General features: G+C 43.5%; 1 protein-coding gene across 1 annotated transcript in view; it reads right to left on the reverse strand.

The window, feature by feature from the left end:
• The window catches only part of LOC120052234 (serine/threonine-protein kinase DCLK2-like), a 78,677-nt gene that overhangs the window by 3,075 nt on the left and 54,798 nt on the right, over positions 1-20,804 (reverse strand). The window contains exons 11-16 of the mRNA XM_038999057.1: positions 8,808-8,954; positions 7,591-7,724; positions 7,272-7,349; positions 5,207-5,303; positions 3,353-3,433; positions 3,059-3,169 (exon numbers count right to left, since the gene is read on the reverse strand). Of these exons, the coding sequence (XP_038854985.1) occupies positions 3,059-3,169; positions 3,353-3,433; positions 5,207-5,303; positions 7,272-7,349; positions 7,591-7,724; positions 8,808-8,954 (648 nt within the window). The remainder of the gene's footprint in view (positions 1-3,058; positions 3,170-3,352; positions 3,434-5,206; positions 5,304-7,271; positions 7,350-7,590; positions 7,725-8,807; positions 8,955-20,804) is intronic.

Consider the following 20,804-nt stretch of genomic DNA (forward strand, 5'->3'; position numbering starts at 1 on the left):
ATGAGAAATTGTGCTGGAGAGATTTAGCCTCATCACAACCCAAACCAACTAGACACTGAAGATCACATCTGGAATTACAGATCATTTGTATTGCTATAATAATAATAATAACAATAATAACTACGTAACAATCAGAAGGCATCAAGATTTCCCATGTTCCCTTAGCTGAGTGAGTCTTAGTGGCGTCAGTGAAGAAGCAGTAAAGAAGCGTAGCCTTCAGTGTTAGTACATACCATTGCCTTGGAGCTAATTCAGAGGGTGGCAATGTGGGCGTGTTGGGGAGGGGTGGAGGGGGCGGGGAGGAAGCAGAGGGGACAGAGACTAGTCTTACTCACAGCTCAACAACATTAGAGGAGACACAGAAAGCAGGGCTGTTTGATTCCTGCTCTGGTGTCAGGCAGCACTGCTGGTTTTCCTCTGTCCCTGGTAGCTAAGTGATCAGTTCATGCCATTGGTTAGCCAGAGTCCACTACTCACCTGGTTTCCAAGGTCTAAATAAAAAGAAGCAGTGGTGTCCCACTGGACACAGACATCAATTCAACGTCTATTACACGTTGGTTCAATAACATTTCATTGAAATGACGTGGAAACAACGTTGATTCAACCAGTTGTGTGGCTCTCCAGGCCTGGAATTGATTAGCCTAAAGTCTGCTATGACAACCATCTCTCAGGATGCTACTAAGCTCAATGACATGATTTTAGAAATCTTAACTTCTGGGGAGTACTGTTCAATGTTAAATCCAAGGCAATATAAGCAATTCTCATCTGTCTCTCTCATCCAGTGCAGTAGTGCAGTTTAAATGTTTGACCACAAGGTGGTGGTAGAGCTCAACTGAACAATTATCAAGAGATGAATTGTAATGTATCCAAAGGGCTAGGACAGCAGGTTGAAATGTTTTGTCATGAATCTTGTTCTGGGGGCAGCTCTGCCGAGTGGTCACTAGCTGGCACAGCCACAAAGTAATACAATCTCATTTTAAACCTAACCTTAACCACACTGCTAACCTTAATTCCTTACCCTATCCTTAAATTAAGACCAAAAAGTAAACTTTTGTTTTGCAGCTGGCCCATCTAGCAGAAATTGCTCAGTTCTGCCTCCAGGGCAAGATTCGTGACAATAAATGTCAACCTGCCATAGACATGGCCAATACATGTAGGAGTAGGATCATGGCTTTACATAGACATCAAATATATTGTAAAATTGCCATAGACATTTAATGTCCCCAGGTTATTGTACGGGCATTAACTATAAGAGCACTACTTTGGATGAGTGACAGAGACGGGGGCAAATTAAAAATTAGTTCAGCAGAAGCAATGAGGGCTTCTCTTAGGCCTAGTTAGTTAGCATGCCAAATAACCACCCAGCCAGCCAGCCAAAAAACAACACAGAATACAATAACATGTACAAATCTAACTCAGACAACAACTCTCAACACAGCAGTGACATCATTGTCAACAAAGTCAGTCCACACAGAGACGAGCTGATTGATGAAGATGGTTATGAGTGGAGGATGAGAGAGGAGGATGAGAGAGAGAGAGAGAAAATAAAAGAGGCCCCATTGGAGGAGAGAGGAGCTTAGGCAAATTACACGAGGGGGCAGAGCAGCCATGCAAACTGATTCAAGGCCACTGCAGAGAGTTACTGAGTTATTCTGCCCAGATCAATCTGTTATAGAGGCATTATTGGAGCTGGCAGAGGGGGAGCGAGTGGAGGACGGGGAGATCGGTACCCTGCACTCAGCTCCAAAGCTTCCCCTGTGGTCCTGGGATGAGGTGGGAGGAGGGAGTGGGATGAGCAGGAGGGGCGCAGGGATCTCCTTTACATCTCAAACTGTCGAAGGAGATTTACAACAAAATGAGGTTTAACCCCGAGTCAGGGGTAGTCCCAAATGAACCCTTACGCACCCCTTAGCCCATGCTAATCCCCTTCTACTGCTGCAGTGGGTATACTGGACCCAGGTGGAAGCAGACAGCATGTGTGCATCGCAATAGTCTAGAGTGGCTTCCTCTCATTGTCCCCATCTTCAAGGACCAGGGAAGGAGATGAGGGGGATCTAATTGAGATGCATCCATTGACAGACCTATGCTATATTGTTCATGTATTCGCAGACCAGCTCCAGCTCAATAGACCCCCAGGTGGACCAGAGAGGGGAGGTGATGTGACCAGAAGTGTGCAGCTGATCGAGAGGAAGTTCACCACCCACAGCAGGAAGTTACATAACTGTGCCGGGAGGTGCATAGGCTTGTGGGAAAAAGCTTAAAAACAGATAAAGAGGATGGTAGGATATGACTAAGAATGTACCTCTTCAGACCAATGTACTCTGGAGTCACTGAGAACACTGCGTCAACACTAAAACACGACATTTGTACTGCAAGGATGGAAACGTGTTTTAGCGATAAGATGATGAATCAGGATTTATCCATGTGTAATCCCAGGGGAAAGCATTTTGAATAAATTCCGCTCTCTTAAAACCCTCAGTGATATGATTACATGACCAGAAGTTGTCCATTTCTTAGCTTTCCTGTCAGATAATCTCTCATGTTCTTTTAGATCAAACTCTTATATAACCAACTGATTAATAGTACTATATGTGAAAATGGTTATTGTTTGTTTGAAAGTGAGTAGGTGTAGTGCTGAATTGACTAACATTTGTTACAGCTCATGTTGGTTTCCAATCAATCTTAAAATATAAGCGGATGCCAATAAAATAAAAATCAGGAAACTTGTTTTAGCTTTGTTTTTGGTTCCTTCAGAAAACGACTGGTGGCAAGTAAATCAGGCCATGGTTGAACATTTCTGCAAATATCAAGAATCTACAGACGAGGACTCTGGGGTGTCTATGTACGACAGATGGTACAGAGAGTACAGATGAGGGAAAGTATATGGAGATACACAATATGTGTATTGGAAACGTGACCAGAAAATAGTCTCCATAGAGAGTAGAGGGTCGTGGCTGAGTGCTGTTGTGTATACGGAGTAAAACAATGTGTGTATGGATAATGGGACCAGAAAACAAATACTGGGTTGTGATAGTGAATGTTGTTGTCCTGTTCTCACCATGATGACTGACACTCCTGCTGTGGTTGTGCTGGGCTTTGGTGCTGTGTTGAAGTGTGTCCTCAGTTTACCTGACACCTCCATCTTCATGTTGTTCTCCATGTTGTCATCCTGCAGAGACACACACACATTCTCCTTTATGGTCCTGAACACACACACACACACACACACACACACACACACACACACACACACACACACACACACACACACACACACACACACACACACACACACACACACACACACACACACACACACACACACACACACAAAGTCCACAAGACAAGTTACCGTGACCCAGGGATGAGAGAGGATGTCCTGTGCCGTGTAGCGAGCCTCCACGTTCACCTGCAGCATCCGCCCAATCAGCTCCTAGAAAACACATCAGGTCATGGTGACATCATCAGCGGTGACTTCTTCAGGGTCCAGTCTCTCTCAAGTCATGTCATCGCAACTTTACTTTGACATGTCATGTCACACAGTGAGAACAATGTAGAAGTGTCACAGAAGGACATTACAAACAGGGCTCTAGCACAGTTTGGCTACATTCACTGTGCCTCCAACCAGGGTCGGGTTCATTAGGGCTTACCATAACAAAACGTACCAAAATATTTCGCAACGGAAAACGAAAATAAGCATGTCTTATTGGACAAGTTCAGGTAGTCCATGTCAGTCTATATCAGTCCATTTTCTTCTCTTCCGGTAACTAATGAATAGACCGTGACTGCAGCAGGCTGTTGAGATCTCTAGACGTAGGCCTCTCTTTGTTAAGTCGAGGTGCCACTGCAGCAGAGGATTTAATTAGTAGTTCAGCTTTGCTTTGAAATAGCTGCTGTCACTAACACACGGTGGTAATTTAGGGAGTGAGAGGAGGGAGCAGGGAGCACCATGCCTTTTACCACACACTAGTCATTGTGTGTGAGAGAGAGAGAGAGAGAGAGGCAGAGAGAGAGAAGCAGAGAGAGAGAGAGACCGAGACATTTCAATTCTACAACCACCTAAAAGGAAGCAATCTCCAAACTTTCCATAACAAAGCCATCACCTACAGAGAAATACATCTGGAGAAGAGTCCCCTAAGCAAGCTGGTCCTGGGGCTCTGTTCACAAACACAAACAGACCCCACAGAGCCCCAGGACAGCAACACAATCAGACCCAACCAAATCATGAGAAAACCAACCAAATCATGAGAAAAGATAATTACTTGGCCCTAAACAGAGAGTACAGTGGCAGAATACCTGACCAACTTGTCCAAGAAGGAAATCTTTGACTATGTACAGAAAGACCGCCGTAGGCAGACCTGGCTCTCAAGAGAAGACAGGCTGTGCACACTGCCCACAAAATGAGGTGGAGACTGAGCTGCACTTCCTAACCTCCTGCCAAACCTATGACCATATTAGAGACATATATTTCCTTCAGATTACACAGACCCACAAAGAATTTGAAAAAAAATCAAATTTTGATAAACTCTCATATCTATTGGGTGAAATAACACAGTGTGCCATCACAGCAACAACATTTGTGACCTGTTGCCACAAGAAAAGGGCAACGAGTAAATACAACCCATACTTATGTTTATTTATTTTCCCTTTCGTACTTTAACTATTTGCACATCATTACAACACTGTATATATACATCATATGACATTTTAAATGTCTTTTTTATTTTGGAACTTTTGTAAGCGTCATGTTTATTTCACTTTTGTTTATCCATTTCACTTGCTTTGGCAATGTAAACATATGTTTTCCATGCCAATAAAGCCAATAAAGAGAGAGAGAGAGAGGCAGAGAGAGAGAGAGAGAGAGAGAGAGAGAGAGAGAGAGAGAGAGGCAGAGAGAGAGAGGCAGAGAGAGAGAGAGGCAGAGAGAGAGGCAGAGAAAGAGAGAGAGAGAGAGAGAGAGAGAGAGAGAGAGAGAGAGAGAGAGAGAGAGAGAGAGAAGGAACAGAAAAGAGGAGTAATGAAAGATGTGAAAACAGAAGAAGATATGGTGTGTGTGTGTGTGCATCCCCTCTTTCTCTCTTTCCAAACCATCCCTCTCCTTCATTCCGGGAGATCTCAACGGGACCCTCCCACCCCCTCATTACTGCCACCCAAATTTAACGGGGGCTGACGCGACAGGGGTGGTGTGTCTGTGTGTGGTGGTTACCTTGGCTGAGTCCGTGACGTTGTCCCAGTAGGGAGCAGGGAAGTCCAGTCGTCCCACCAGGATCTGGTCAAACAGGTCCTCTTGAAGGTTGTCCTCACTGTAGAGAGAAACATACTATGCTGTGAACAGATGGATATTTCAGCATACACCCACAAATACTGTAGTACACACACACACACACACACACACACACACACACACACACACACACACACACACACACACACACACACACACACACACACACACACACACACACACACACACACACACACATTTTGGCATCACACATTATATTCATGTCACATTCAAAGACACACAGCGTCAGAATAACTCTGACACCATTGTCCTCTCTATCCCCTCACCTTCACTCACTAACTGGCAGTATACATCTTCCAATTTAGCACCAGGAATCAATTCAAGGACACAGTAGGGGGGGATAGGACGACTGACTATGAGACATAATACATCTCTCAGCTCTATTCTGGCAGACATTCCTCACTGCAATCACTACTATCCAGAGACCTTGTCTATGTCTATGCCGAACGGTTAATCTATGCAAGATCACAGTTATGCTAAACCGCAGGTATAAAAAAAACATGAAATGAACTCATGTAAATTCACGTCTCCTGTATTTAAATAGCTGAATAATGTGCGAGGGCCAGACGCCTGGGTTTACACTAAGGAAGCTGAACGGATGTGCTAGGCGAGCCCACTCAACACTTGATTTTCAGTGTAAGGACTGTGGGAACATTTACAGGGCATTCCCCAGACCAACTAGACATTTCTAAGAGTTTTCCAACAGATTAAATCCCTGTTTCCTGTAAGTTAAAGTACATCCTAGACAGGCTAGTAGAGGTTTAACTGTGTGAATCAGATATGAAGCAGGTGGCCAATCGTAGAATTTCAGAGATTATCATGTTAACATTAAGCGTGGTGACTGTGTAATGAACGCTATCCCGTCAAGGATCAGCCATGTTGTTGTGTAGTGTACCTGAGAATATATCCCTTTAGGTGTTCTGGAGGTCAAATAACATGTTGTGTGGTGTACCTGAGAATATATCCCTGTAGGTGTCTGGAGGTTAAATAACATTGTGTAGTGTACCTGAGAATATATCCCTGTAGGTGTCTGGAGGTTAAATAACATGTTGTGTAGTGTACCTGAGAATATATCCCTGTAGGTGTTCTGGAGGTCAAATAACATGTTGTGTGGTGTACCTGAGAATATATCCCTGTAGGTGTCTGGAGGTTAAATAACATTGTGTAGTGTACCTGAGAATATATCCCTGTAGGTGTCTGGAGGTTAAATAACATTGTGTGGTGTACCTGAGAATATATCCCTGTAGGTGTCTGGAGGTTAAATAACATGTTGTGTAGTGTACCTGAGAATATATCCCTGTAGGTGTCTGGAGGTTAAATAACATGTTGTGTAGTGTACCTGAGAATATATCCCTGTAGGTGTCTGGAGGTTAAATAACATGTTGTGTAGTGTACCTGAGAATATATCCCTGTAGGTGTCTGGAGGTTAAATAACATGTTGTGTAGTGTACCTGAGAATATATCCCTGTAGGTGTCTGGAGGTTAAATAACATGTTGTGTAGTGTACCTGAGAATATATCCCTGTAGGTGTCTGGAGGTTAAACAACATTGTGTAGTGTACCTGAGAATATATCCCTGTAGGTGTCTGGAGGTTAAATAACATTGTGTAGTGTACTGTAGGTGTCTGGAGGTTAAATAACATTGTGTAGTGTACTGTAGGTGTCTGGAGGTTAAATAACATTGTGTAGTGTACTGTAGGTGTCTGGAGGTTATATAACATTGTGTAGTGTACTGTAGGTGTCTGGAGGTTATATAACATTGTGTAGTGTACTGTAGGTGTCTGGAGGTTAAATAACATTGTGTAGTGTACTGTAGGTGTCTGGAGGTTAAATAACATTGTGTAGTGTACTGTAGGTGTCTGGAGGTTATATAACATTGTGTAGTGTACTGTAGGTGTCTGGAGGTTAAATAACATTGTGTAGTGTACTGTAGGTGTCTGGAGGTTAAATAACATTGTGTAGTGTACCTGCGAAAGGGAGGGAAGCCGCACAGCAGGATGTAAGTGATGATCCCAGTTGCCCAGATATCCACCTTCAGACCATAACTGGGGGGAGAGGGAGAGAGACAGAGAAGAGATGGAGAAAGAGAGAGAGATAGCAGATGGGGAGAGAGAGCAGAGAGGGAAAGAGAGAGCAGAGAGGGAAAGAGAGCGAGCAGAGAGCAGAGAGAAATATGAAGAAAGTGTTGTTTAACATCAGTGTGGGTTTCCCCTTCAGCGCGCTAGTCACTAGAATGTCTGATGCTATGGATACAGGTGCAGGTTCCCTGAGTTGGCAGTAACTCACCCAGCCTCAGCAATGATCTCAGGGGCCACGTAGGTGGGGGTTCCACACACGGTGTGCAGGGGCCCCTCAACCACAGTGGCCAGACCAAAGTCCCCCAGCTTCAGAGACTTAGTGCCGTCAAGGTACTCACACACCTAAGGAACAGACACACAAAACATAGTTACCAACTCATGTCACCTCAATTCAAAAGGCATTGAGCATTTCATATGCAAATCTCATATGCAAATACTTTAGCATGAGGCAGAGTCGCCTCTTCACTGTTGACGTTGAGACCGGGTGTTTTGCGGGTACTATTTAATGAAGCTGCCAGTTGAGGACTTGTGAGGCGTCTGTTTCTCAAAGTAGACACTCTAATGCACTTGTCCTCTTGCTCAGTTGTGCACCGGGGCCTCCCACTCCTCTTTCTATTCTGGTTAGAGCCAGTTTGCGCTGTTCTGTGAAGGGAGTAGTACACAGCGTTGTCCGAGATCTTCAGTTTCTTGGCAATTTCTTGCATGGAATAGCCTTCATTTCTCAGAACAAGAATAGACTGACAAGTTTCAGAAGAAAGTTATTTGTTTCTGGCCATTTTGAGTCTGTAAATCAAACCCACAAATGATGATGCTCCAGATACTCAACTAGTCTAAAGAAGGACAGTTTTATTGATTCTTTAAATTAGAACAACAGTTTTCAGCTGTGCTAACATAATTGCAAAAGGGTTTTCTAATGATCAATTAGCCTTTTAAAATGATAAACTTGGATTAGCAAACACAGGAGTGATGGTTGCTGATAATGGGCCTCTGTACGCCTATGTAGATATTCCATTAAAAAATCTGCCGTTTCCAGCTACAATAGTCATTTACAACATTAACAATGTCTACACTGTATTTCTGATCAATTTTATGTTATTTAATGGACATTTGTTTTTTGCTTTTCTTTCAAAAACAAGGACATTTCTAAGTGACCCCTAACTTTTGAAAGGTAGTGTATGTCTCGGCCACTCTGGTGGAACTGTGTCACAACAATTCTGACATATTGTTGTTAGGTAACTACTGTATGTCAATTCAACAACATATGATCTTACTGTCTACAGTGTAGCTGGCTACCCCCGTCTTCAGTGTGCTACCCCCGTCTTCAGTGTGCTACCCCCGTCTTCAGTGTGCTACCCCCGTCTTCAGTGTGCTACCCCCGTCTTCAGTGTGCTACCCCCGTCTTCAGTGTGGTCCCTCACTACTCACCAGCAGGTTCTCAGGCTTGATGTCTCTGTGTACTATGTTCATGCTGTGGAGGTACTTCAGGGCTCCAGCCAGGTTAAACACCATGACACTGGCATCTCTCTCTGTGTACTTAGTGGAGGACGTGATGGCATCAAACAGGTCGCCACCCTGCAGGAAATGGACGCATTAATGTTGAATTAAGTACTTACCTAAATGATAAGGTACCTAAAATATTAATGTTGCATGCACTGATGAAGTGCAGAATACTGCTGTAGTGGTCAGTAGAGGTTGACTAGATACTGTAGAGGTCAGTAGTGGTTGACTAGATACTGTAGAGGTCAGTAGAGGTTGACGAGATACTGTAGAGGTCAATAGAGGTTGACTAGATACTGTAGAGGTCAGTAGTGGTTGACTAGATACTGTAGAGGTCAATAGTGGTTGACTAGATACTGTAGAGGTCAGTAGAGGTTGACTAGATACTGTAGAGGTCAGTAGTGGTTGACTAGATACTGTAGAGGTCAGTAGTGGTTGACTAGATACTGTAGAGGTCAGTAGTGGTTGACTAGATACTGTAGTGGTTGACTAGATACTGTAGAGGTCAGTAGTGGTTGACTAGATACTGTAGAGGTCAATAGTGGTTGACTAGATACTGTAGAGGTCAGTAGAGGTTGACTAGATACTGTAGTGGTCAGTAGTGGTTGACTAGATACTGTAGTGGTCAGTAGTGGTTGACTAGATACTGTAGAGGTCAGTAGTGGTTGACTAGATACTGTAGAGGTCAGTAGTGGTTGACTAGATACTGTAGAGGTCAGTAGTGGTTGACTAGATACTGTAGAGGTCAGTAGTGGTTGACTAGATACTGTAGAGGTCAGTAGTGGTTGACTAGATACTGTAGAGGTCAGTAGTGGTTGACTAGATACTGTAGAGGTCAGTAGTGGTTGACTAGATACTGTAGAGGTCAGTAGAGGTTGACTAGATACTGTAGAGGTCAGTAGAGGTTGACTAGATACTGTAGTGGTCAGTAGTGGTTGACTAGATACTGTAGTGGTCAGTAGTGGTTGACTAGATACTGTAGAGGTCAGTAGAGGTTGACTAGATACTGTAGAGGTCAGTAGAGGTTGACTAGATACTGTAGAGGTCAGTAGAGGTTGACTAGATACTGTAGAGGTCAGTAGAGGTTGACTAGATACTGTAGAGGTCAGTAGTGGTTGACTAGATACTGTAGAGGTCAGTAGTGGTTGACTAGATACTGTAGAGGTCAGTAGAGGTTGACTAGATACTGTAGAGGTCAGTAGTGGTTGACTAGATACTGTAGTGGTCAGTAGTGGTTGACTAGATACTGTAGAGGTCAGTAGAGGTTGACTAGATACTGTAGTGGTCAGTAGTGGTTGACTAGATACTGTAGAGGTCAGTAGAGGTTGACTAGATACTGTAGAGGTCAGTAGAGGTTGACTAGATACTGTAGAGGTCAGTAGTGGTTGACTAGATACTGTAGAGGTCAGTAGTGGTTGACTAGATACTGTAGAGGTCAGTAGTGGTTGACTAGATACTGTAGAGGTCAGTAGAGGTTGACTAGATACTGTAGAGGTCAGTAGTGGTTGACTAGATACTGTAGAGGTCAGTAGAGGTTGACTAGATACTGTAGAGGTCAGTAGTGGTTGACTAGATGCTGTAGAGGTCAGTAGTGGTTGACTAGATACTGTAGAGGTCAGTAGTGGTTGACTAGATACTGTAGAGGTCAGTAGTGGTTGACTAGATGCTGTAGAGGTCAGTAGTGGTTGACTAGATACTGTAGAGGTCAGTAGTGGTTGACTAGATACTGTAGAGGTCAGTAGTGGTTGACTAGATACTGTAGAGGTCAGTAGAGGTTGACTAGATACTGTAGAGGTCAGTAGTGGTTGACTAGATACTGTAGAGGTCAGTAGTGGTTGACTAGATACTGTAGAGGTCAGTAGTGGTTGACTAGATACTGTAGAGGTCAGTAGTGGTTGACTAGATACTGTAGTGGTCAGTAGTGGTTGACTAGATACTGTAGAGGTCAGTAGTGGTTGACTAGATACTGTAGAGGTCAGTAGTGGTTGACTAGATACTGTAGAGGTCAGTAGAGGTTGACTAGATACTGTAGAGGTCAGTAGAGGTTGACTAGATACTGTAGAGGTCAGTAGAGGTTGACTAGATACTGTAGAGGTCAGTAGAGGTTGACTAGATACTGTAGAGGTCAGTAGAGGTTGACTAGATACTGTAGAGGTCAGTAGTGGTTGACTAGATACTGTAGAGGTCAGTAGCGGTTGACTAGATACTGTAGAGGTCAGTAGCGGTTGACTAGATACTGTAGAGGTCAGTAGTGGTTGACTAGATACTGTAGAGGTCAGTAGTGGTTGACTAGATACTGTAGAGGTCAGTAGAGGTTGACTAGATACTGTAGTGGTCAGTAGTGGTTGACTAGATACTGTAGAGGTCAGTAGTGGTTGACTAGATACTGTAGTGGTCAGTAGAGGTTGACTAGATACTGTAGTAGGTCAGTAGTGGTTGACTAGATACTGTAGAGGTCAGTAGTGGTTGACTAGATACTGTAGAGGTCAGTAGTGGTTGACTAGATACTGTAGAGGTCAGTAGAGGTTGACTAGATACTGTAGAGGTCAGTAGAGGTTGACTAGATACTGTAGAGGTCAGTAGTGGTTGACTAGATACTGTAGTGGTCAGTAGTGGTTGACTAGATACTGTAGAGGTCAGTAGAGGTTGACTAGATACTGTAGTGGTCAGTAGGTTGACTAGATACTGTAGGTTGACTAGATACTGTAGTGGTCAGTAGTGGTTGACTAGATACTGTAGTGGTCAGTAGTGGTTGACTAGATACTGTAGTGGTCAGTAGAGGTTGACTAGATACTGTAGAGGTTGACTAGATACTGTAGTGGTAAGTAGTGGTTGACTAGATACTGTAGTGGTCAGTAGTGGTTGACTAGATACTGTAGAGGTTGACTAGATACTGTAGAGGTTAACTAGATACTGTAGTGGTTGACTAGATACTGTAGTGGTTGACTAGATACTGTAGAGGTCAGTAGTGGTTGACTAGATACTGTAGTGGTCAGTAGTGGTTGACTAGATACTGTAGAGGTCAGTAGTGGTTGACTAGATACTGTAGAGGTCAGTAGAGGTTGACTAGATACTGTAGTGGTCAGTAGTGGTTGACTAGATACTGTAGTGGTCAGTAGTGGTTGACTAGATACTGTAGAGGTCAGTAGTGGTTGACTAGATACTGTAGAGGTCAGTAGTGGTTGACTAGATACTGTAGAGGTCAGTAGTGGTTGACTAGATACTGTAGTGGTCAGTAGTGGTTGACTAGATACTGTAGAGGTCAGTAGTGGTTGACTAGATACTGTAGAGGTCAATAGAGGTTGACTAGATACTGTAGAGGTAAGTAGTGGTTGACTAGATACTGTAGTGGTCAGTAGTGGTTGACTAGATACTGTAGAGGTCAGTAGTGGTTGACTAGATACTGTAGAGGTCAATAGAGGTTGACTAGATACTGTAGAGGTAAGTAGTGGTTGACTAGATACTGTAGTGGTCAGTAGTGGTTGACTAGATACTGTAGAGGTCAGTAGTGGTTGACTAGATACTGTAGAGGTCAGTAGTGGTTGACTAGATACTGTAGTGGTCAGTAGTGGTTGACTAGATACTGTAGAGGTCAGTAGTGGTTGACTAGATACTGTAGAGGTCAGTAGTGGTTGACTAGATACTGTAGAGGTCAGTAGTGGTTGACTAGATACTGTAGAGGTCAGTAGTGGTTGACTAGATACTGTAGTGGTCAGTAGTGGTTGACTAGATACTGTAGAGGTCAGTAGTGGTTGACTAGATACTGTAGAGGTCAGTAGTGGTTGACTAGATACTGTAGAGGTCAGTAGTGGTTGACTAGATACTGTAGAGGTCAGTAGTGGTTGACTAGATACTGTAGAGGTCAGTAGTGGTTGACTAGATACTGTAGAGGTCAGTAGTGGTTGACTAGATACTGTAGAGGTCAGTAGTGGTTGACTAGATACTGTAGAGGTCAGTAGTGGTTGACTAGATACTGTAGAGGTCAGTAGTGGTTGACTAGATACTGTAGAGGTCAGTAGTGGTTGACTAGATACTGTAGAGGTCAGTAGTGGTTGACTAGATACTGTAGAGGTCAGTAGTGGTTGACTAGATACTGTAGAGGTCAGTAGTGGTTGACTAGATACTGTAGAGGTCAGTAGTGGTTGACTAGATACTGTAGAGGTCAGTAGTGGTTGACTAGATACTGTAGAGGTCAGTAGTGGTTGACTAGATACTGTAGAGGTCAGTAGAGGTTGACTAGATACTGTAGAGGTCAGTAGTGGTTGACTAGATACTGTAGAGGTCAGTAGAGGTTGACTAGATACTGTAGAGGTCAGTAGTGGTTGACTAGATACTGTAGAGGTCAGTAGTGGTTGACTAGATACTGTAGTGGTCAGTAGTGGTTGACTAGATACTGTAGAGGTCAGTAGTGGTTGACTAGATACTGTAGAGGTCAGTAGTGGTTGACTAGATACTGTAGAGGTCAGTAGAGGTTGACTAGATACTGTAGTGGTCAGTAGTGGTTGACTAGATACTGTAGAGGTCAGTAGTGGTTGACTAGATACTGTAGAGGTCAGTAGAGGTTGACTAGATACTGTAGTGGTCAGTAGTGGTTGACTAGATACTGTAGAGGTCAGTAGTGGTTGACTAGATACTGTAGAGGTCAGTAGTGGTTGACTAGATACTGTAGAGGTCAGTAGAGGTTGACTAGATACTGTAGAGGTCAGTAGAGGTTGACTAGATACTGTAGAGGTCAGTAGAGGTTGACTAGATACTGTAGAGGTCAGTAGTGGTTGACTAGATACTGTAGAGGTCAGTAGTGGTTGACTAGATACTGTAGTGGTCAGTAGTGGTTGACTAGATACTGTAGAGATCAGTAGTGGGTGACTAGATACTGTAGTGGTCAGTAGTGGTTGACTAGATACTGTAGAGGTCAGTAGTGGTTGACTAGATACTGTAGTGGTCAGTAGTGGTTGACTAGATACTGTAGAGGTCAGTAGTGGTTGACTAGATACTGTAGAGGTCAATAGAGGTTGACTAGATACTGTAGAGGTAAGTAGTGGTTGACTAGATACTGTAGTGGTCAGTAGTGGTTGACTAGATGCTGTAGAGATCAGTAGTGGTTGACTAGATACTGTAGAGGTCAGTAGTGGTTGACTAGATACTGTAGAGGTCAGTAGTGGTTGACTAGATACTGTAGAGGTCAGTAGTGGTTGACTAGATACTGTAGTGGTCAGTAGTGGTTGACTAGATACTGTAGTGGTCAGTAGTGGTTGACTAGATACTGTAGAGGTCAGTAGTGGTTGACTAGATACTGTAGAGGTCAATAGAGGTTGACTAGATACTGTAGAGGTAAGTAGTGGTTGACTAGATACTGTAGTGGTCAGTAGTGGTTGACTAGATGCTGTAGAGATCAGTAGTGGTTGACTAGATACTGTAGAGGTCAGTAGTGGTTGACTAGATACTGTAGTGGTCAGTAGTGGTTGACTAGATACTGTAGAGGTCAGTAGTGGTTGACTAGATACTGTAGAGGTCAGTAGTGGTTGACTAGATACTGTAGAGGTAAGTAGTGGTTGACTAGATACTGTAGAGGTCAGTAGTGGTTGACTAGATACTGTAGTGGTCAGTAGTGGTTGACTAGATACTGTAGAGGTAAGTAGTGGTTGACTAGATACTGTAGAGGTCAATAGTGGTTGACTAGATGCTGTAGAGGTCAGTAGTGGTTGACTAGATACTGTAGAGGTCAGTAGTGGTTGACTAGATACTGTAGAGGTCAGTAGTGGTTGACTAGATACTGTAGAGGTCAGTAGACTAGATACTGTAGAGGTCAGTAGTGGTTGACTAGATACTGTAGAGGTCAGTAGTGGTTGACTAGATACTGTAGAGGTCAGTAGTGGTTGACTAGATACTGTAGTGGTCAGTAGTGGTTGACTAGATACTGTAGAGGTCAGTAGTGGTTGACTAGATACTGTAGAGGTCAGTAGAGGTTGACTAGATACTGTAGAGGTCAGTAGTGGTTGACTAGATACTGTAGTGGTCAGTAGTGGTTGACTAGATACTGTAGAGGTCAGTAGTGGTTGACTAGATACTGTAGAGGTCAGTAGAGGTTGACTAGATACTGTAGAGGTCAGTAGAGGTTGACTAGATACTGTAGAGGTCAGTAGTGGTTGACTAGATACTGTAGAGGTCAGTAGAGGTTGACTAGATACTGTAGAGGTCAGTAGTGGTTGACTAGATACTGTAGAGGTCAGTAGTGGTTGACTAGATACTGTAGTGGTCAGTAGTGGTTGACTAGATACTGTAGAGGTCAGTAGTGGTTGACTAGATACTGTAGAGGTCAGTAGTGGTTGACTAGATACTGTAGAGGTCAGTAGAGGTTGACTAGATACTGTAGTGGTCAGTAGTGGTTGACTAGATACTGTAGAGGTCAGTAGTGGTTGACTAGATACTGTAGAGGTCAGTAGAGGTTGACTAGATACTGTAGTGGTCAGTAGTGGTTGACTAGATACTGTAGAGGTCAGTAGTGGTTGACTAGATACTGTAGAGGTCAGTAGTGGTTGACTAGATACTGTAGAGGTCAGTAGAGGTTGACTAGATACTGTAGAGGTCAGTAGAGGTTGACTAGATACTGTAGAGGTCAGTAGAGGTTGACTAGATACTGTAGAGGTCAGTAGTGGTTGACTAGATACTGTAGAGGTCAGTAGTGGTTGACTAGATACTGTAGTGGTCAGTAGTGGTTGACTAGATACTGTAGAGATCAGTAGTGGGTGACTAGATACTGTAGTGGTCAGTAGTGGTTGACTAGATACTGTAGAGGTCAGTAGTGGTTGACTAGATACTGTAGAGGTCAGTAGAGGTTGACTAGATACTGTAGAGGTCAGTAGTGGTTGACTAGATACTGTAGTGGTCAGTAGTGGTTGACTAGATACTGTAGAGGTCAGTAGTGGTTGACTAGATACTGTAGAGGTCAGTAGTGGTTGACTAGATACTGTAGAGGTCAGTAGAGGTTGACTAGATACTGTAGAGGTCAGTAGTGGTTGACTAGATACTGTAGAGGTCAGTAGAGGTTGACTAGATACTGTAGAGGTCAGTAGTGGTTGACTAGATACTGTAGAGGTCAGTAGTGGTTGACTAGATACTGTAGTGGTCAGTAGTGGTTGACTAGATACTGTAGAGGTCAGTAGTGGTTGACTAGATACTGTAGAGGTCAGTAGTGGTTGACTAGATACTGTAGAGGTCAGTAGAGGTTGACTAGATACTGTAGTGGTCAGTAGTGGTTGACTAGATACTGTAGAGGTCAGTAGAGGTTGACTAGATACTGTAGAGGTCAGTAGAGGTTGACTAGATACTGTAGAGGTCAGAAGAGGTTGACTAGATACTGTAGAGGTCAGTAGTGGTTGACTAGATACTGTAGAGGTCAGTAGTGGTTGACTAGATACTGTAGTGGTCAGTAGTGGTTGACTAGATACTGTAGAGATCAGTAGTGGGTGACTAGATACTGTAGAGGTCAGTAGTGGTTGACTAGATACTGTAGTGGTTGACTAGATACTGTAGAGGTCAGTAGTGGTTGACTAGATACTGTAGAGGTCAGTAGTGGTTGACTAGATACTGTAGAGGTCAGTAGTGGTTGACTAGATACTGTAGTGGTCAGTAGTGGTTGACTAGATACTGTAGAGGTCAGTAGTGGTTGACTAGATACTGTAGTGGTCAGTAGTGGTTGACTAGATACTGTAGAGGTCAGTAGTGGTTGACTAGATACTGTAGAGGTCAGTAGAGGTTGACTAGATACTGTAGAGGTCAGTAGTGGTTGACTAGATACTGTAGAGGTCAGTAGAGGTTGACTAGATACTGTAGAGATCAGTAGTGGTTGACTAGATACTGTAGAGGTCAGTAGTGGTTGACTAGATACTGTAGAGGTCAGTAGTGGTTGACTAGATACTGTAGAGGTCAGTAGTGGTTGACTAGATACTGTAGTGGTCAGTAGTGGTTGACTAGATACTGTAGAGGTCAGTAGTGGTTGACTAGATACTGTAGTGGTCAGTAGTGGTTGACTAGATACTGTAGAGGTCAGTAGTGGTTGACTAGATACTGTAGTGGTCAGTAGAGGTTGACTAGATACTGTAGAGGTCAGTAGAGGTTGACTAGATACTGTAGAGGTCAGTAGTGGTTGACTAGATACTGTAGTGGTCAGTAGTGGTTGACTAGATACTGTAGAGGTCAGTAGTGGCTGACTAGATACTGTAGAGGTCAGTAGTGGTTGACTAGATACTGTAGAGGTCAGTAGTGGTTGACTAGATACTGTAGAGGTCAGTAGTGGTTGACTAGATACTGTAGAGGTCAGTAGTGGTTGACTAGATACTGTAGAGGTCAGTAGTGGTTGACTAGATACTGTAGAGGTCAGTAGTGGTTGACTAGATACTGTAGTGGTCAGTAGAGGTTGACTAGATACTGTAGAGGTCAGTAGTGGTTGACTAGATACTGTAGAGGTCAGTAGAGGTTGACTAGATACTGTAGAGGTCAGTAGTGGTTGACTAGATACTGTAGAGGTCAGTAGTGGTTGACTAGATACTGTAGTGGTCAGTAGTGGTTGACTAGATACTGTAGAGGTCAGTAGTGGTTGACTAGATACTGTAGAGGTCAGTAGTGGTTGACTAGATAATGTAGTGGTCAGTAGTGGTTGACTAGATACTGTAGAGGTTGACTAGATACTGTAGTGGTCAGTAGTGGTTGACTAGATGCTGTAGAGGTCAGTAGAGGTTGACTAGATACTGTAGAGGTCAGTAGTGGTTGACTAGATACTGTAGTGGTCAGTAGTGGTTGACTAGATACTGTAGAGGTCAGTAGTGGTTGACTAGATACTGTAGTGGTCAGTAGTGGTTGACTAGATACTGTAGAGGTTGACTAGATACTGTAGTGGTCAGTAGTGGTTGACTAGATGCTGTAGAGGTCAGTAGAGGTTGACTAGATACTGTAGAGGTCAGTAGTGGTTGACTAGATACTGTAGAGGTTGACTAGATACTGTAGTGGTCAGTAGTGGTTGACTAGATGCTGTAGAGGTCAGTAGAGGTTGACTAGATACTGTAGTGGTCAGTAGTGGTTGACTAGATGCTGTAGAGGTCAGTAGAGGTTGACTAGATACTGTAGAGGTCAGTAGTGGTTGACTAGATACTGTAGAGGTCAGTAGTGGTTGACTAGATACTGTAGAGGTCAGTAGTGGTTGACTAGATACTGTAGAGGTCAGTAGTGGTTGACTAGATACTGTAGAGGTCAGTAGAGGTTGACTAGATGCTGTAGAGATCAGTAGTGGTTGACTAGATACTGTAGAGGTCAGTAGAGGTTGACTAGATACTGTAGAGGTCAGTAGTGGTTGACTAGATACTGTAGTGGTCAGTAGAGGTTGACTAGATACTGTAGAGGTCAGTAGCGGTTGACTAGATACTGTAGAGGTCAGTAGTGGTTGACTAGATACTGTAGAGGTCAGTAGAGGTTGACTAGATACTGTAGTGGTCAGTAGCGGTTGACTAGATACTGTAGAGGTCAGTAGAGGTTGACTAGATACTGTAGTGGTCAGTAGTGGTTGACTAGATACTGTAGTGGTCAGTAGTGGTTGACTAGATGCTGTAGAGGTCAGTAGTGGTTGACTAGATACTGTAGAGGTCAGTAGTGGTTGACTAGATACTGTAGTGGTCAGTAGTGGTTGACTAGATACTGTAGAGGTCAGTAGTGGTTGACTAGATACTGTAGTGGTCAGTAGTGGTTGACTAGATACTGTAGAGGTTGACTAGATACTGTAGTGGTCAGTAGTGGTTGACTAGATGCTGTAGAGGTCAGTAGAGGTTGACTAGATACTGTAGTGGTCAGTAGTGGTTGACTAGATGCTGTAGAGGTCAGTAGAGGTTGACTAGATACTGTAGAGGTCAGTAGTGGTTGACTAGATACTGTAGAGGTCAGTAGTGGTTGACTAGATACTGTAGAGGTCAGTAGTGGTTGACTAGATACTGTAGAGGTCAGTAGTGGTTGACTAGATACTGTAGAGGTCAGTAGTGGTTGACTAGATACTGTAGAGGTCAGTAGTGGTTGACTAGATACTGTAGAGGTCAGTAGTGGTTGACTAGATACTGTAGAGGTCAGTAGAGGTTGACTAGATGCTGTAGATATCAGTAGTGGTTGACTAGATACTGTAGAGGTCAGTAGAGGTTGACTAGATACTGTAGAGGTCAGTAGTGGTTGACTAGATACTGTAGTGGTCAGTAGAGGTTGACTAGATACTGTAGAGGTCAGTAGCGGTTGACTAGATACTGTAGAGGTCAGTAGTGGTTGACTAGATACTGTAGAGGTCAGTAGAGGTTGACTAGATACTGTAGTGGTCAGTAGCGGTTGACTAGATACTGTAGAGGTCAGTAGAGGTTGACTAGATACTGTAGTGGTCAGTAGTGGTTGACTAGATACTGTAGAGGTCAGTAGTGGTTGACTAGATACTGTAGTGGTCAGTAGTGGTTGACTAGATACTGTAGAGGTCAGTAGTGGTTGACTAGATACTGTAGAGGTCAGTAGTGGTTGACTAGATACTGTCGAGGTCAGTAGTGGTTGACTAGATACTGTAGAGGTCAGTAGTGGTTGACTAGATACTGTAGAGGTCAGTAGTGGTTGACTAGATACTGTCGAGGTCAGTAGTGGTTGACTAGATACTGTAGAGGTCAGTAGTGGTTGACTAGATACTGTAGAGGTCAGTAGTGGTTGACTAGATACTGTAGAGGTCAGTAGTGGTTGACTAGATACTGTAGAGGTCAGTAGTGGTTGACTAGATGACTAGATACTGTAGAGGTCAGTAGTGGTTGACTAGATGACTAGATACTGTAGAGGTCAGTAGTGGTTGACTAGATACTGTAGTGGTCAGTAGTGGTTGACTAGATACTGTAGAGGTCAGTAAAGGTTGACTAGATACTGTAGAGGTCAGTAGTGGTTGACTAGATACTGTAGAGGTCAGTAGTGGTTGACTAGATACTGTAGAGGTAAGTAGTGGTTGACTAGATACTGTAGTGGTCAGTAGTGGTTGACTAGATACTGTAGAGGTTGACTAGATACTGTAGTGGTCAGTAGTGGTTGACTAGATGCTGTAGAGGTCAGTAGAGGTTGACTAGATACTGTAGAGGTCAGTAGTGGTTGACTAGATACTGTAGTGGTCAGTAGTGGTTGACTAGATACTGTAGAGGTCAGTAGTGGTTGACTAGATACTGTAGTGGTCAGTAGTGGTTGACTAGATACTGTAGAGGTTGACTAGATACTGTAGTGGTCAGTAGTGGTTGACTAGATGCTGTAGAGGTCAGTAGAGGTTGACTAGATACTGTAGTGGTCAGTAGTGGTTGACTAGATGCTGTAGAGGTCAGTAGAGGTTGACTAGATACTGTAGAGGTCAGTAGTGGTTGACTAGATACTGTAGAGGTCAGTAGTGGTTGACTAGATACTGTAGAGGTCAGTAGTGGTTGACTAGATACTGTAGAGGTCAGTAGTGGTTGACTAGATACTGTAGAGGTCAGTAGAGGTTGACTAGATGCTGTAGAGATCAGTAGTGGTTGACTAGATACTGTAGAGGTCAGTAGAGGTTGACTAGATACTGTAGAGGTCAGTAGTGGTTGACTAGATACTGTAGTGGTCAGTAGAGGTTGACTAGATACTGTAGAGGTCAGTAGCGGTTGACTAGATACTGTAGAGGTCAGTAGTGGTTGACTAGATACTGTAGAGGTCAGTAGAGGTTGACTAGATACTGTAGTGGTCAGTAGCGGTTGACTAGATACTGTAGAGGTCAGTAGAGGTTGACTAGATACTGTAGTGGTCAGTAGTGGTTGACTAGATACTGTAGTGGTCAGTAGTGGTTGACTAGATGCTGTAGAGGTCAGTAGAGGTTGACTAGATACTGTAGAGGTCAGTAGTGGTTGACTAGATACT

This window comes from Salvelinus namaycush, chromosome 8 (genome assembly GCF_016432855.1).
Source record: "Salvelinus namaycush isolate Seneca chromosome 8, SaNama_1.0, whole genome shotgun sequence".
In the NCBI taxonomy this organism is placed as follows: Eukaryota; Metazoa; Chordata; class Actinopteri; order Salmoniformes; family Salmonidae; genus Salvelinus; species Salvelinus namaycush.